Source organism: Agelaius tricolor, unplaced genomic scaffold (genome assembly GCF_023055355.1).
Source record: "Agelaius tricolor isolate 1412-34295 unplaced genomic scaffold, bAgeTri1.0.p SCAF_38, whole genome shotgun sequence".
Classification (NCBI taxonomy): Eukaryota; Metazoa; Chordata; class Aves; order Passeriformes; family Icteridae; genus Agelaius; species Agelaius tricolor.
Genome location: NW_027269298.1, coordinates 1,826,777 through 1,843,445, shown reverse-complemented (window position 1 = coordinate 1,843,445; position 16,669 = coordinate 1,826,777). Strand labels below are relative to the sequence as shown.

The 16,669-nt window shown below is 53.8% G+C and overlaps 1 protein-coding gene across 3 annotated transcripts in view; it reads right to left on the bottom strand.

Moving 5' to 3' along the window:
• NTNG2 (netrin G2) overlaps window positions 1–16,669 on the bottom strand; it is a 50,511-nt gene that overhangs the window by 17,369 nt on the left and 16,473 nt on the right. For all 3 annotated transcript variants that reach the window (XM_071454240.1, XM_071454238.1, XM_071454239.1), the window contains exon 3: window positions 9,565–10,208. In XM_071454240.1, the coding sequence (XP_071310341.1) occupies window positions 9,565–10,208 (644 nt within the window). The remainder of the gene's footprint in view (window positions 1–9,564; window positions 10,209–16,669) is intronic.

The following is a 16,669-nucleotide window of genomic DNA, read 5'->3' as shown; positions in this document are numbered from 1 at the left end:
TAAAGCAGGTTAAAGCAGGTCAGAGCCTCACCACTGCTGCTCTGGGCCCTGCCTGAATGGGGTAACAGCTCCAGGAGCTGCAGCTCTCCTCCCTCCTGCTCTGATGGGGTGAGGGGATGGGGCAGCTCCAGGGCACAGCCTCAGCATCCCAGGAGGGGTGTAGGAGCCCCAGGGGAGTGGGTGCAAGGGTGGAAGGGACTGTCACAGCCCTTGTTTTCCCTGAAGTTTGGGATGAGCTGGAGGGTGGTGCTTGGCTCCAGCGTTTGACCCTGTGAGTCACAGACCAGTGACAGCAGGTACATCAGCCCTGGGTGGCCACAACCTGGTCCCCAGGGTGGCCTGAGGCAGCTTCAATCATGTGTGGCACATCCTTGCTCCTGGCAGGAGCCAAGCAGACATGTTGGGCTGCTTCTGCCTCCGGGAGGGGCAGGAGGGCGAGACCCGTTCAGCATTAATTTGGCTCCAGCTACAAATCCTCCTCCCTGCAGCAGCACCTGGCCTTGCTGAGGCATGGCTGTGTGCAGGAGGGTCCCAAGGCTCTGCTCCTGCACACACAGGAGGGTGCAGGAGGGTCCCAAGGCTCTGCTCCTGCACACACAGGAGGGTGCAGGAGGGTCCCAAGGCTCTGCTCCTGCACACACAGGAGGGTGCAGGAGGGTCCCAAGGCTCTGCTCCTGCACACACAGGAGGGTACAGGAGGGTCCCAAGGCTCTGCTCCTGCACACACTTTGGCTCCCTTGCTGCTGGGGAGGGCTGGGGGCCCAGCCCCAGCTCCTGGGACAGCCCAGCTGCCTCCTGCCCAGTGGGGTGGGGACAGGGAGGAGATCATGGGTGTCCCCCAGCCAGGTGTGACAGAGCACTGCTCTTCCCAGGGGAGACCCTCGCTTCCTAATTGGTGTAAACGAGGCAAATTGAGTCGATAGGAAGCAGAGGCAGTGTTCACCTCACCTGCCTGTGCCCGGGTCACTGATTTTTCTCACTACTAGGCCCTTTGCCACTGTGCAAAAGTTTTGTTTTCTGAAGAATCAATTTTACCAGGGAATTGCTTTCTGAATTTGACCTTTGAGGATCATCAATCTAAGCAGGGAGCTGTAACCCCAGCAGGCTGACCCCACAGCACAGCACTTTTCAGCCCAATCAATCAAGCTGCATTATTTAATGGTGAACAGCTGAGCACCCTCAGCCAGCCCCATTTTGGGCAGAGGTTTCTGCATCCTGCCCTTCCTGCAGCTCAGGCTCAGTGGATCAGCTTCAACCCCTTCCTCAGGCTCCTGTGCCTCCTCCTCTGGGCCCACAGCCCAAGGACAATGGTCTGTGCCTGCCTTTCCCCAGCCAAGACTCAGCTGGTGGAGGCTGGAGTAAATGGCATCAGCCCAGTCCCCTGGGTGGGAGCTGCTCATCCTCCTCGGCGCCCAGCCACGGCAGGAAGGAGAGGATGAAGGGAAAGGTTAGGAGCTGCTTAGCAATGAGGCTTAAAAATCAGCAGCGGGGCAGACACCTGCTCTGTGTCCTGCAGAAGGGAGCCGTGGCCCTGCTCCAGCCCCGGGGCTGCTCCAGCAAAGTGCTGGTTGCAATATGGTCTCTCTGGCTCTGGAGGAGATCTGGGGAGCTGGGAGTGTTTCTGCTCTGTGGCTCGTGGGTCAGGGCTGTGCTGACAGTCAGCATGGGTGGGGAGCAGCCCCAGCAGGATCCGCAGCACCCTCGGGCACCAGGGACACCCACCCTGGCCCAGGCTGGCAGGAGGTCACACCCTGCACTTGGCACCAACAGAAACTGGCTCACGCTGCTCCCAGCAGGAGTGGTGGGAGCAATGTGTGCCCCAAGATGTTACAGACTGCACAAAGGGGTATTTATGAGTTTATTTTAGTGCAGGTCATCCAGCTCTCCTCAGAGTGGTGCAGTGTGGTTCTGATGCTGCCAATGCCTCCACCAGGGAACATCACGGAGCTTGGAGCACTGAGGAAAGTTTACAGGAAAGTGTCCTTTTTTTTCCCTTTCTTCTTCTTTTGTTTTTTTTTTTTTTTGTTGTTGTTGGGTTTTTTTTCAGCCATAAAGAACACTTTTCTGCAATTCTCCATGTCAGCATCCTGGAGGTCACAGCAGTGAGCTGCTGGAGAGGTGTCTGGTGCCAAGCCCATGTGTGAGGGAAGGAGATGCCCACACACAGGAAGGGGGTGAGTGCAGCAAACCTGCAGCAAACCTCCCTCTGTGCTGGGAGTGGGAAAACAGCCCCCTTTCCCTGAGCTTTCATTAATAATGACTTTTGAAGTAATTTTAAAAAGCCATCCCAGCCCTTTGTTTTCCTTCCAAGGATTCTTACTTGTTTCAAAACCCCTTTTCTGTCCTCAACCCCACTTGCAGAGCAGAGAAAGGCAAAGAGCATCTCCTCATCCCTCTGCCTTCCTGCAGGGGTGGGGCAGCCTTGGGGTGTGGTTGGGTTTACAGGGGTCCGGGGATGAGGGAAGAGACAAGGATCTGATTTCATGTTTTAGAAGGCTTGATTTATTATTTTAAGATATATATATCTTAAAACTATACTAAAAGAATAGAAGAAAGGATTTCATCAGAAGGCTGGCTAAGAATAGAAAAAGAAAGAATGATAACAAAGGCTTGTGGCTTGGACAGAGAGTCCGAGCCAGCTGACTGTGATTGGCCATTAATTAGAAACAACTAACATGGGTTAATCAAAGATTGTTGCATTTTATAGCAGCAGGTAACTATTGTTTACAGTTTGGTTTTGAGGCTTTTTAGCTTCCTAGGAGAAAAAACCCTAAGGAAAGGATTTTTCAGAACACCTGTCTGTGACACTGGGGTGCTGGCACCCCCTCAGACCCGATGCAGTGACGCTGCTGGGGGAACTGATGGCTGAGGACCTTGAGAGCTGCTCCATCTCCTTGTGCCTCTTGCCCAGCTCCCATGAGACAGCCCTGACTGCCCTGAGCTCCTCAAAAACCCCAGGCATGGAGCAGCAGAAGGTCACCACCTCCAGCCCATCCTGCACCCTCCTCTCCAGCAGGATGCTCTGCATGGCCACAGGGATGCTCTGGAGACTGCTGGTCCCGTCCTGCTGGGTTCCAAACCATCACAGCCCTGTCTTTTCCTCCCCCTGGGCTTGGCTTTGCCCCCTGCTCCCTTTCTGCTGGGGAGAGGCAGCTCGGAGAGCCGCTAATGACTGCGGGCCGGAGGAAGGCTCCTCAGAGCTGCTTTCCCCTGAATTGTTTGCTCTCGCTGTAATTGATGAGCCTTTAATGAGTCTCACGGGACGATGTGTTTGAAGGGAGCTCTTTCCTCGCTGTCCCCAAGGAAAAGGATGTTTCAACTGATCTGGGCTCTCGGGGAAACATGAATAACTCTTCTCCATCTCCCTATTGTCATCCCCAGCGCTGCTCACAGCATGCCCAGCCATCACTTACCCACCTCTGCCTGCTCTTTTGCAACTCTTTTGGCAGCTCAGCAAAAGCAGGGAGCAAATCTTTTGGGCAAAGCATAACGGGTGCTGAGCTTGGATTGTTTCTGGCCCATCTGTGCGTGTGGAAGCAGGTAAAAATAGCTTCTAATGGCTGGGCCATGGAAGAAGCACAGTCCCTTTGTGGAGAGCATTTATATCAGGATTTGCCTGGCGGGGAGATCGCTCTGGCAGGGGTTTGCTGTGGCCAGTCCTGGAGCAGGGCTCAAGGGATGAAGATGGCAATGGTGGCTCATCCCAGGAGCAAGGCTGGGAGCTTCCCTGAGCCCCTGATCCAGGGGCTGAAGAAGAGAAAAAAAGCTATTTTAACATGTTGGTTTTTTCAGCTTGAACCAGGTGAGAAGCTTCTGGCTTTCACTACTTTGTGCAGAGCCAAAGAACTGAAAAAACACCTGAGTTAGGTCAGAGGGTTGTGAGCAGGTTGTTTTCCTTGTGGGTTTTTACTTTTGGTTGTGTGGTAGGGATGGGTGAGTCCTCCCAGCAGGAAGGAACCCTCCTCGCTGCCCTCTGAAATGATTTGAGGTTTGGGTTACAAAGATGAGACAATTTAAAAGATGCCAAAGTGGAGAGCACGCTGGCTGGCTGTTCCCATCCGAGAGGCTATTTATTTTAAATAAGTTGACACTCACCAGCTGTCAAGATCCTGCTGACTGGTGGAACATTATTTATATTCAAAGCTGCCTTAAAAAGCAAACACAAAACCAAACTTCCCCATTAGGGGGTCGGCCAGCAGAAGGGAGGAAGGGTGAAGAGGACATAACATGAATATGTGAACATAAATATTTGCAGAGTAATGTGTATAAATGCTCTTGGTTTTTCTCCTGGAATGCAATAATGCTTGCAATTGAGTTCATTGGCCAAATTGAATTTGGGCTCCTGTAGAAGTCTCTTTATATTAAGTGCTTTAACATACATCACCTTCTCAGTCTATCGATGAAATTCTATTATCCGCTCAGGGCCGGACACAGCTCGGCAACGAAATCGGAGGAGGAATAAAACCCTTCACAAACCAAAGCCAGGAGCAGGTAATAGGACCTTGGGCATCTGTCTCTGGCTATTGACAAAGTGTCAGCAGTGTCTGGGGGAGGGAGGAGCTCTCTGGGCTTCTCCCTCCCTCCCACTCAGAGTTTCCTCCCCACCTTGCTGCAGTGGGAGTCGAAACCTTTGCAGGACTCCAGCAAACAGTTGCTGCACATTAACTTAATTTAACTGTATGACCAAGAGCAAGGTTTTGCTGGAACTCAAGCTAATTCCAGCCTGGAGGAATGCCAGGGAAGCTCAGCCATCCAGCTCTGGGGCTGCCCAGCATGGAGGCGAGGACAGGAACACTGCTGGCACTGGCCTGGCTGTCCTTGACACGAGGATGCTGCTGCTGCCTCCTGGGACCCGAGTTCTGTCTGCCAGGAGCTGCAGGGGAAGGAGCAGGGATGGGCACAGGCAGTGCTTGCCCTGGTTTTCATGGTCATCCCAAAGCTGCCAAGTGTGGGCAGCAGCTGGCTGAGGGCTGCAGGGGTGTTTGGGTTGTTCTGGGGGATGTTTGGGTGAGCCTGTGGCTGTTCTGGGAGTGATGCCCCTGCACTGGGATGGAGCAAGCTCAGCTGGGGAAGCCTCTGCTCTCACAGATCATTCACCCCAGGTCCTGCCTGTTCCTCTCTGGTGCAGATCCCACCCTGCTCCTCAGGGAGAGATGTTCACCAGCTACCACACAAAATCTGGGACTCTCAGCAAGAGACTCTTCCACAGACCGAACCTTTTCTCCAATTTAAAGGCAGGATTGCTGGAGGAGTCAAGATCAGCTGGAAGGTCTCCCACAATCGAGCCAGAAGAAGGAATGTCCAGCCAGGGCAAAGCAGCTCAGGGGCAGCTGGGATGTGCTTTGTGCTGGCACCCCTGGTTTGAGCTGAGCTACAGCCACAGGGGAAGTGGACTGAGCTGCCTTCATTGAGAGAGGGAGGCAGTGACCAGGAATTCATTCATCTTTAGCAGCAATGCAGCATGAATCGCATCTCAAAACTCACCACAAATGCAGAAAAATACATCCCCTGCATGTGGGTACCACTGACCATTTCCAGCTCCTTTTATTGCAGGAGGTGCTTTTGGGGTGGCCTTGGTCCTGCAGGTCTGGAGTGCCTGATCCTGGCTGTGGCACCAGGATAACAGCCTGGCCAAAGCTGTTCTGCTCCACCAGCACCAACTCTCCAAGTCATGTGGAGAGAAAATCCTCCTGGAGAGCATCCATGCAAGAGACTGCACTGAGAACACACCAGGGGAAGAGGCAGGGGAGCACAAAGGGCCTTTCCCTTCAATTTTTTGGTGTAAGGAAAGCCTAAGAAGAGCAATTGGAGGAAAGGAAATGTCACTTCAAAACCAGAAACCTCATCTTGCTGGTGCCTCTTTGGCCTGAGCACAGCCTGAGAGGAGGCTCTGTTCCTTGGAGCTGCTCAGTGATGAGGAATGCTCCCTCCTCCTGCCTTCCTCCTGGGACTGCTCATCACCAGCAGGATGGACAGACAGACAGTGCACGCACTGGGGCAGGGCAGGACAGAGGGGAGAAATCCTAACAACCAGCCTAAAATTGATTCACTTCTGCTCAATCTGATTTCTCCTAACTGGATCCACATGTCCTGGCCATGGCACATTAACTTCAATTACAGCTTATTAATGTCTCCGTGATGGAGCGTGCCCTGCTGAGCACGGCGCTGACTGACGTTCTGAAGGGGAGGAAATTACTCCAGAGAGACCCCAGAGTGCCATGGAAGCACAGCCAGTGGCTCTCACCACAGCCCTGGCAGCCAGGGAAAGCTCATTCACCCGTGCCTGAGCTCGCTGCTGCACCGAGGAGAAAATTAAGCAGTGAATAGAGAGATCTGTGGGGAAAAGTCCTTCCACTTCCCTTCCCCAGCCTGCCTGGCACACACACAGCACACAGACCAAGGGCTTGCTTGTGTCTATTCCTGTCCTGACTCTCCTGCATCTCCAGTTACTCTGCAGATCAATAGGGACAGGATGGGAGAAGAAAGGGGAGGGGGGGGGGGGGGGGAAATAAGAAAAGAAAAAGATACTGAGAATAAAGAGAGTAAAAATAAACTGTCAGCCATGAGCAGAGATGGACCTGGCTGAGGCTGTGGGAGACCCTGAGGGAGCAGCCCACTGTCCCCATGCCCAGGAATGAAGCAGTGACCCCCAGGATTCACCAGGTCCTCTGGCCTACAGGACAAGGGAAGGCAGAAAACTCTTTCCCCTTGTCCCCATGTCCTTTGCTCTCTTTCTGCTCTTCCCAAAAGCTCTGGGAGATGGTGGTGAGGGGTTTTCCTCGGTGTGAAGGATGGGGGCCAGGAGTACATGGGCTGAGGGTTTCTCAGAAAGATCTGAACCCACCAGGTAAGGCTGCAGCACAAGAAATCACCTGGACTCGTGGTCTGCTCTGAGGGCAAAGTGTTTTCTCTTCCCTTGACCATGAACTCCAGCTGGAAATGAGCTGCCAAGTGCCTCATCACCCTGAGGGCACTGCCAAAATCCCGGTGTGGTACAGGGACACAGGCAATGTCACACACTGAGGGCACACCCTGCCCCACACTGTGGCCAGGCACAGCTTCTTCAGCCCCTGGGGCTGCTCACTCTGCTCTCCAGGTGAAATTTTCTGGCTGTGTTTTGCCCTTGACCCCTCATTTCCTCACAATCCTCTTCCCTCTTGTTTCTGTGCCCCCTATAGTGGATCCCTAACACCACCCCACTTTTACCCAGGCACTTTCCTGCTGTTCCTCCACCACGTCCTGGAAGATGCAGTGTGTGTTCATCCCCATCCCTGCCCACCCTGCCTCCCCCCTTCCCTGCACAGTGCTCCTGTCAGGCTCACATTGATTTCTCCTCTCTTCCCCTCAATAACCCATCCCTTGTTGAGCCATACACTAGATTTAATTTGGTTTTAGTCCCTGCACTGTAACTGGCTTTGCTTACAGCTGGAATTAGATTGCTTTTCAGTGCAAAAACCTGCTTGCTGGGACTGGAATAATCACAGGAGCAGAGTTAATTCACAGGGAGCTTCTCCATCTTATACACCACTTATCCACAGCTCCTCAGCTGCTCACCTTCCCTGCCCTGCACCCATGGGGGCTGGAAAAGTCAGCAGAGGACAGGACTGACTTCTTCTCTGTCCAGGATGAGTGTCCTTCTCTCCTGGGAACCAACCCAGCAAGCTGAAGCAGCGCAAGCAGCATCATCCTGTAGCTCAGAACTCGGGAGTTCGGGCTGACAAAAGCAGATTTCAGCGCTTTCCCTGCTCCCAGCCAAGGAAACCCCCTCTCCTCGCGGCGGCCCTGCAGGATTTGCTCGGGGTGTGCCCAGGAGGCTGCGGCCGGGCAGTTTCTGGGGAGCGGAGCCAGGAGCGGAGCCGGAGCCGCTGCGCTGCAGCAGCCGCGGGCAGGCGGCCACGGCGGCACCGCGCCAGCGCCGGGAGAGCCCGGCGGGCATCGGCCAACAAACCCCCGACCTGTCTCGGCTTGGCCCCGGCTAAAAAGCAGCATTGCAGCTTGCACGGGGCGCTGGCAGCCCCGGCCCGTGCCCGCCCCCAGCTGCCCTCGCGGTGGATGTGGAGTTTTGGACGTCTCGTAGAGGTTGCGGACTGCTCCAGCCCTGGGTGTGGTTTGAGAGGGTTTTTTTCTTCCCCTTCCCTAGCTGCCTCTTTGCACAGAATTTTTAGGGATTTTCTGTCTTGAACCAACCTCTGTTTTTATTAAATGGTATTAAATTTGGCCATTAAAAAGCTGATGGGGGGGGCTGGGGACAGGGGAGGAGGACAACTGAGAGCAAGGTGCTGGTCTGGGGAGAATCCAGCACGGCCTCAAGGCCAAAGTACTGAAGCAACAAATCCTGCCCAAGGCAGGCAGGAAAGGTAAACGGCTCAGAGGAGGAAGGAGTTCACGGGACACCAAGGGTATTTTAACTCTTTGAAGCATCAAGCATCCCCGGGCTGCTGTGGGAGCAGTAGGCAAGTCCTTGGTTATCTGTGCTGATCCTGGAAGCCAAAAGCTCATTGCACAAAACACTGACATCAAACACTGAGTCCCTAATTTATCAGACACATGTGGAGGTGCTCTCCCACTCCTCTGGCCCACATGCCTGAGCCCCCCAGGGCTCTCCCTGAGCAGTCCCCCACAGTGGGCACCCCAAAATGCCCCCAGCCCAGCTGAGAGCCACAGCTGCTCATCCCAGACAGGCACCACGCCATGAGAAAGACCCTCACTGCTGCCTCCTGCCTGCCCTGGCGGGTGGAAAGGGCTCTCCCATCCCTCACTGCAGCTTCCTTCCCCTTGGAGCCTGTTCAAAGCCAGCCTCGGTGGCACCTGCAAACATTTCTGCTTGCAAGTCTCAGAAGCAAACCGTTTGGAACCGATACAAACGGCTCCTCTGTCGCTGTGGTGATGCTTGTTAGCATGGGGTGGGTGATGGGGAGATTTTTCCCCTCTCTCCCGTAAGTCTCTCACAAGCTGGATGGGAAATCAGCCATCTCGGCACTTTTCCACCTTACTTTGCTTTTTCGGTTGATGTCATAATGTAACATATGGCATCGTATAGAGAAATGAGAAACAAAGCCCAGGAGAAACAAACCCCCTCCTGCTTCCTCTGCCCCAGATGTGTCAGGGGGTTTACCCTTACCCCAAACTTCATCTGACAGGGCTGGGGCTGCTCAGGGTGTGCAGGACTGAGTGGGGATGACCCACCCTGCTTGTACTGGCAGGGAGCTGGAGTTTTGTGGGGTGAGCCTCATTCCGTGCCCCATATCCACCAGCATCAGCCCTGAGACATCTGGGCAAAGGCTGGCTGTGTTTGTACAGCTGGGACAGGGGATTGGAGGGAGCTCAGACCCTGAGTGTCCATCCAAGCCACATCCCAGCTCCCCCAGCACCAGCTGCAGGAGGACACAGCCCTGGAGGTGCCCCTGCCATTCCCTGCAAGGACACACCTGCTGCTCTGCCTGGGGGGAAGGGGTGTTAGAGGGACAAATGGATATCTCTGGGTCGATAGAAACGCTGATGGCTCAGTTTTCCAGCAAGGATCCCTCCAAGAAGCAACGCCCAGAGAAACCCAGCAGCCGTTACCTGCCGGTGACTTCGATGTTGGAGACGGCGTAGAAATACTTGTACAGGTTCTCCCTCTGCACGTAGGTGCCGCCCAGGGCGGGCCTCAGCAGCCTCATGCGCAGGTCGGTGACGGTGAAGAAGTCCTTGAGCCCTTTGGCGCTCTCCAGCCGCGTGTACAGGTTGTCCATGTTCTTGAGGTCGGGGCCGGCGAAGATGGCGAAGCGATCCCGCACCTCAAACCGGACGGTCTTCTCCTTCTTGGAGCCCGCCCAGCGGGAATACTCCTCGGTGCAGAGGACCCTGTTGGCACTGGTGGTGGAGAGGTCCCGGACCCTCCTTGCTGGCATGCTGAAGGCCTCCATGCAGTCGTCTGCATAATACTGGTACGGGTGCCAAGTCCTCCCGTTGTCCAGAGACTTCTCCAGCATCATGATGGTGGGACGCCCGTACTCGAAGGTGATGACGATGTCGTCGGTGAGCTCGATGCTCTTGTTCCAGGACAGGGTGATGTTGGCCAGCAGCGGCTCCGGGTACCGGCGCCAGGTCACGCTCTGCCAGTAGGTGGCCAGGCCCTCGTCCTCGCTGTCGAACATCAGCTTGGGCGGGTGTGCCAGGTCGGGGTTGGAGGCGTCGCACTCGTCACTGCACAGGTACGGGTTCTCCTGGAACGACAGCACCGGTCACTATTGGAACAGTTACCAATACTGTGTATGGGACTTGCCTGAGCTTGTCTGGCCCTTGCTGCTAGACCAGATAGCGGCAGCTGTGGTGTTTCACCCCAGAGACACTTTTGGCTGCCTGGGTGTGTGGTGTTTCGCCCCACAGACACTTTTGGCTGCCTGGGTGTGTGGTGTTTCACCCCACAGACACTTTTGGCTGGCTGGATGTGTGGTGTTTCACCCCACAGACACTTTTGACTGGCTGGGTGTGTGGTGTTTCACCCTACAGACACTTTTGGCTGGCTGGGTGTGTGGTGTTTTCACCCCACAGACACTTTTGGCTGGCTGGGTGTGTGGTGTTTCACCCCTTGGCTAGCTGTGTGCTTCAGCTGGGCACATGGAGACAAGTTCAGAAATTCAGGAGCTCTGGTGGCTGTGGATGGAGCTTTCCCTGTAACAGGGGCTGCTCCTCAGGGTTACCTCTGGCAGAGAAGTTTTAGGGTGATGGTGAAGGAAAGGAGTCAGTTCTGATGGAGGGTTTGGATCCAGAGCTTTATTCTGGCCCACAGGCCTCTGAATGCAGCACCAGCTCCAACAGAACTCCCCAACCCCGTGGTTGCTGTTCCTTTTAACCCTGGGGAGAGGGGCAGGGAAGGAACATGGGGACCACCAACCAGGTAGGGGGGGAGGTCTCAAGGGACAAAGGACACCTGGATGGCCCAATGTCCCTCCAGGAGTGGAGGGCATCTTTTGAATTCTGCCAATCACCTTTCTGGAATGCCAGGATTGACAGACAGCGCTCAGCAGGGGTCAGGGTGTGGAAAGGAGGGATGATTGACACACCTGGGCAAGGAATCTTCAGGGAGAAACCTGGGGCATCTGAGGCAAACCATGACATCACACCACAACAGGTCCCCTGAGAGGAAAGCAAAGCCTGGGCACGGCGTGGGCAGTATGGGCACATGGGCCCTGGGTTGGGCTGCTTGGGTCAAGCCTTAACTGCTGGGCTGGGCTGGAGGGTGCCAGGGCTCTGGAGGATGCTGGTTCTGAGTGAATTTAAGGCAGAAAGATGTGGCTTTGCCTCAGCTCTAAGAACGGCTGAGCTGCTTCCTTTGAAAGGCCCTTTGGGAAAGGGCTTTTCAATTTGGCACGGGGCAATTTTCATAGAAAGCTCCTTCCCTGAGATGGTCTCTGAGAAACCTGGGTTAAACTTGGCTGATTTACAAGCCTACAGAAAACTGTGCTCATCCCTGCAGCCTTGGAGGAACTGAATGGCTGCAATCCCCCAAGCACAGCCCTGCCTCTCATGGCTCCTGATGCTGAAAAGGTTGGGACAGCCCAGTGCCAGCTGTCCCAGTGCCTCTGAGCACAGCTGGAGGAGGGAAACCCAATTTCTCCAGCTCCAAGCAGGGACAGAATTGAGCAGTAGCAGAGAGAGCAGGGATTTGTGCTCCTGGTGCCTTGGTCCTCACCTACCCACAGGGAACAGGGTGGGAAGGATGGCTCATCCCATCCAGGTGACAATGTCCACTGCCCCCAGGCCTGAGCAGTGGGACAGAGCATCCAGCCATCCCATTTTGCCCACACAGCCAGGCTGCTGTGTTTTGCAGGGACAAAAGATCTCTTTAACCGCCCCATGCCCACGTGCTGAGCTGCACTAGGACACAGTGTCAAGGTCATGTTGAAGTTTTGGGGGTGGGCAGCTGTGCCAATGCATTTATTGCTCACCCATATGTTTGTCAAAGCCCAGCACCACTGCCCTGCAGCCTCTGCCTCCAGGAGTGAGCACATGGCTCACCCCTGCCTTGGGGATTGTGCATGGCTGTGTTCTCCTGGGTACAGACCACAAAAAACTCTGCAGCACACTGCAAATCTGCTTTTTTTTTTGCATATGAAGCATCTCTTTGCTGTCACTTTGCCTCCCTCTCAGAATCAAAATCCAAAGGATTGGGGAGGGAGAGGGATTGGTATGACAGCGGGCTCTGCTGCTGTGGGACCCTGCTCAGGAAGGCAGAGGCACCTGGCAGAGGAGGAGGAGGAGGTGATAAAGCAGCTGGAGCTGCTCAGAGCTGCTGCCTGGAGGTGAGGATCCTGCTGGAGGCAAGGTCTGGCTCTCCTGAGCACAGCAGCTTTCAAGGTAAGGCCGAGCTGGGTGCTGTGCTCTGGTTTGTGGGTGCTCTGTGCATGGTTGGGAGCCATGGGGAGGTGCTGTGTGTGGGATCAGCGTGTTCCTGCCTGCCCTGGGGACTTCCTGCAGTGCCAGGGCTGTGCCAGGGTGTGGGGAGCAGACACTGGTACCTGGAGGCTCCAAAAAATGACTGCAGGCTGGCTCTGAGCAGGCTGGGTGTGTCTGGCTGCTGCAGGTGTGGGCAGAGGCTGCTCCTGTGTCCATGGCTGGCTTGGACCCAGGGAACTGCTGGAGTCTGAGTGCTGTGAGCAGTTTTTAGGGTGCCCTGGGCACAGCCAGGCACAGCAGAGGAGGGGATCTGGCTGGTACAAGAGGATGCTCTCAGGTGCAAAGTGGGGCTGTGCTTTGAACGTGGAAACCTCTGAGTAATACAAGGTGCTCTGGAAAATCCTAGCTTTGCCATCTCCTGCCAGGCAGCCAAAAGTCTTGGAAATGACTTAGAGCTTCTCCACTCCATGTGTGTAAAATGGGCCTTTGGTGCCTCCTCAGAGCTCAGAGATGTGCACTGTTTGCAAAGTCAGTGGAGGCCACAGCACCCAGGAGCCCTGAGAAACTCCTGAGGACACAAATAATTCTGTGTCTGGAGCAGCATGTGAGCAGCACAGTGTAAATAAGGCAGGAGGCTGCTCTGTCAGCACAGGGGGAAAACAGAGCAGTGAGTGGCTGATCTGTAGGTGAGAGCCAGGCTCCTGTGCAGGGCAGGCAGCCCTGGGGACACAGGGGACTCCTGTAAACACAGCACACGTTGTGTCTGTGTTGTGTGCACGAGGCAAAGCAGCACGTGAGAAAAACAGGTCAAAACTCAAAGTGTTTTCAACCCAGTCTTGCTCTGCCACACCCCTGCCTGGCAGTGAGGCTGCAAAAGCTGTGCTGGGGTTTGTTTCTCCTGTCACAGCCTCAGCTTGGGCCATGTGTGGTTTTTGTCACCTCTGTGTGTGCTGGAAGGAAGGGCTGGGACTGGAGCTGCTGAGTGCCCACCCTGCAGCAGGGAGGTTACTCACAAACAAATGCTTGGGTTGATGTTTTAAAATCAAATAGCTGAATTATTTATTTATTAAGTTAGTTAGTTTGCAGCTGTGATAACTGAGCAAGGGAAATCAGTGGAGTGCTCAGGCTTGCTTTGGTGGGTGAGGTTAAGAAGTGAGGGCACCCCACGACCCCCTCAAAGAAGGGGAGATGCCAGCTGGGCTGTGCTGGGGCTCTGAGCCACGCTGGGGGGCCCTCTCCTGCCACAACAAGCTGTTCTGGAGTAGGGATTAAAAAACCCTGAGATATTGACATATTTAATATGCTCTCCTGACTCGTCACGTTCAGAGGAATTGTTTACCTCTGCTAATGAGACACAGCTTCCTGCTGGGGGATGGAGCTGCCTCTCAGCTCGGCTTTACAGTGGTGGCTGAGGGAAAAGGCACAAAAATCCCCCTCAGCTGAAGTGCTGGGGGCTCTGAGTGTGTTTCCTGTGCTGAGGCAACATATTGTGTTGCAGTATGGTCCTCCTGTCAATGTGGCCATACAGATGGCTTAATATGACAGCCCTGAAAAGACCATCCCAGAGGTCCATTTCTGCCACTTGTGTGAAGGAGAGTGCAGCAGGTGGAGGATTGGCTTGGGATGGCAGCAGAAAACTCCCTGATAAACCTGCCCTGCTGCTCAGTGGCTCTGTCTGAGCAGAGTTTGTGTCTCAGAGCTGTCCTGGCAAGAGAGCTCTTGCCATGAGCCTTCCTGTCCTTGTGTGCAGCAGGCACAGCCCTTGAGCTGGTGTGAGATGAATCTCACTGAGGATTTGCCCCCTGAGCTGGTGTGAGATGAATCTCACTGGGTATTTGCCCCTTTGAGCTGGTGTGAGATGAATCTCACTGAGGATTTGCCCCTTGAGCTGGTGTGAGATGAATCTCACTGGGTATTTGCCCCTTTGAGCTGGTGTGAGATGAATCTCACTGATTATTTGTCCCTTGAGCTGGTGTGAGATGAATCTCACTGATTATTTGCCCTTTGAGCTGGTGTGAGATGAATCTCACTGATTATTTGCCCTTTGAGCTGGTGTGAGATGAATCTCGCTGGGTATTTGCCCCTTGAGCTGTGCCCAGCATGGCCACAGTGGCCACCTCCAGGGCTGAGGATGATGCTCCTATCTCCCAAAGCTTTCTTTGGAGTAGCCAAACTAAACAAACAAAGGGTTCTGTGATGAAACCACACTAAGGAAATATTACCCTGACAAAAGGCTGGCCAGGATGGGAGGTGGGACAGATTTCCCAGGAGCAGTGAGGGGAGCAGCTGAGTCTGATCCAGCATGATCCCCCTCCCCATGTCCTGTCTGGAGGAACAGGGCTGGCCCTGGGAGGGTCCTGGCAGGTCAGGAGCAGGGAGCAGAGGAGTGCAAACCCTGCCATATGCTCATCCCAGAGAATGAAGGTGCACAATCCCTGCTGGCTCCCGTGTATCCCAGCCTGGGAATGTGCTCAGCTCAGCAGGCAGCACCCCCAAAGATCTCCTGAACCATCCTGGTGCTCTGGGGAGACAAATGGCTCGAGAGGTGCATGGTTGTAACAGGGCAAACACAAAAATAACCTGCAAGTGACAAGGTGGGGGAGAGCCTCAAAAGCCACCGAGTGAGTCACACCACTACAGCTTCCTCTGCTAAAATGAAGTGTTCCTTTTTGGGGTTAGGTTTATTGAGTTGTCCTTCCTCTGTGGGATGCTTGATGCCTTTTCTGCTGGGGGGGTGGTTTGGAGTCAGCCAGGAGGGCAGGGGGGAGCGGAAACAGATGGCCACATTTTGGCTGCTCCCCTGGTCCTGGTAAGATCAGATATAGCACTATTGAAACAATTCCAGGTATTATTTTTGAATCTGGTTTCCTCCTCCAAGCTCTGTGTCCTCCAAAGAATCTGTCCAAAGTCTTGAGATATTTAAGTCTTCAATCTAAAAGTCAGGATGCATTAGCCAGGCAAACTTGGTCTCAGTGAGCTTAAAATAAACCAGTTCACTTTGAGTCTCACGCTATTAAATCAGTCGTGAGTGTCCTCACAGCAACTAAACATTGCAGATTTCAGCCTCTCCAGCTCTTCTGGTTGGGCACCTTTTGGGGTTTTTGCAGCCTTGCTTAGCCTCAGCTCAGACCAAAAGGGCAAATCTCCAGGGGACAAACTGTGAGAGCCTCGTTGAGGACACGGCGTCCTAAAAAATGGCATCATGGTGAGGTTGTGCTCTGTGAGCCAAATCATAGAATGGTTTGGGTTGGAAGGGACCTTTAAAGGTCATCTAGTCCAACCCCCTGCCATGGGCAAGGACATCTGCTCGGTCAGGCTGCTCAAAGCCCCCTCCAGCCTGACCTTGGGTGTTTCCAGAGAGGAGACATCCATCACCTTTGTGGTTTTACCATGCCACTATTTTATCACACTCTTTACAAAAGTTTTCTTCCCTACAGCTAATCTGAATCTGATCTCTTTTAGTTTAAAGCCATTCTCCCTTGTCCTAATGCTACAATTCATAATAAAGAGCCCTCCCCACCTTTCCTGTAGACCCTGGGGCTCTGAATCCTCCTTGTAGGGCTGCTCCCAGTGCTTCATCCCCAGCCTGGGGTGACACTGGGGGTTGCCCTGCTCCAGGTACACTCAGGAGGGTCCCATGAGCCCAGTCCTGGAGCTGGAATTGTGTCCCAGCCCTGGTGCCTGCTGACCCAGCCCTTGGGTTTTGCCCCCTCTTGGTGCCTGGAGTCAGTTCTGGGCACAAATGCTGCAAAAGGGATTTTCTGAAGGTGACAGCAGAGACTTGCTCCTTGAGGAGGGTTTCTTAAGAAACAAGATATTGGTCTGACAAAGCAGGGTGACAGGAATCCAGGATGCTGCAGAGAAGCTGCTCCCCACCTTGCAGGGAAGGAGGGGAATGGGGAAAACCAGCCACAACAAAGGCCTCAGTTTACAAAGCCTAGATGGTTTTTAGGGTTCTTAATGAGAGCAAAAGTTCCTTTTTTTTTTCTTTTTTTTTTTTTCCTAGCAGATAATACAATTTTTAAGCCTCACAGCAGAAAATTATATATTTTTGTAGGTGCAATTGCTTGATTAATCATTAGGCTGTTGAATATTTTAAACAAACTAGACATCTGTTGTGAATGGGGGAAGCTGCACAGAATAGGACTGCAGTTTTTAGATCTCCATGCCAAAGGGAAGCTGGAAAGCAATTGCAACCACTAGCTGCACAGTGAAGGAAAAAAAAAATTAAAAAAATATTAAAGGGGAAAACCCAACAAGATTTGAGCAAGGAAAAATGAGTAGATGA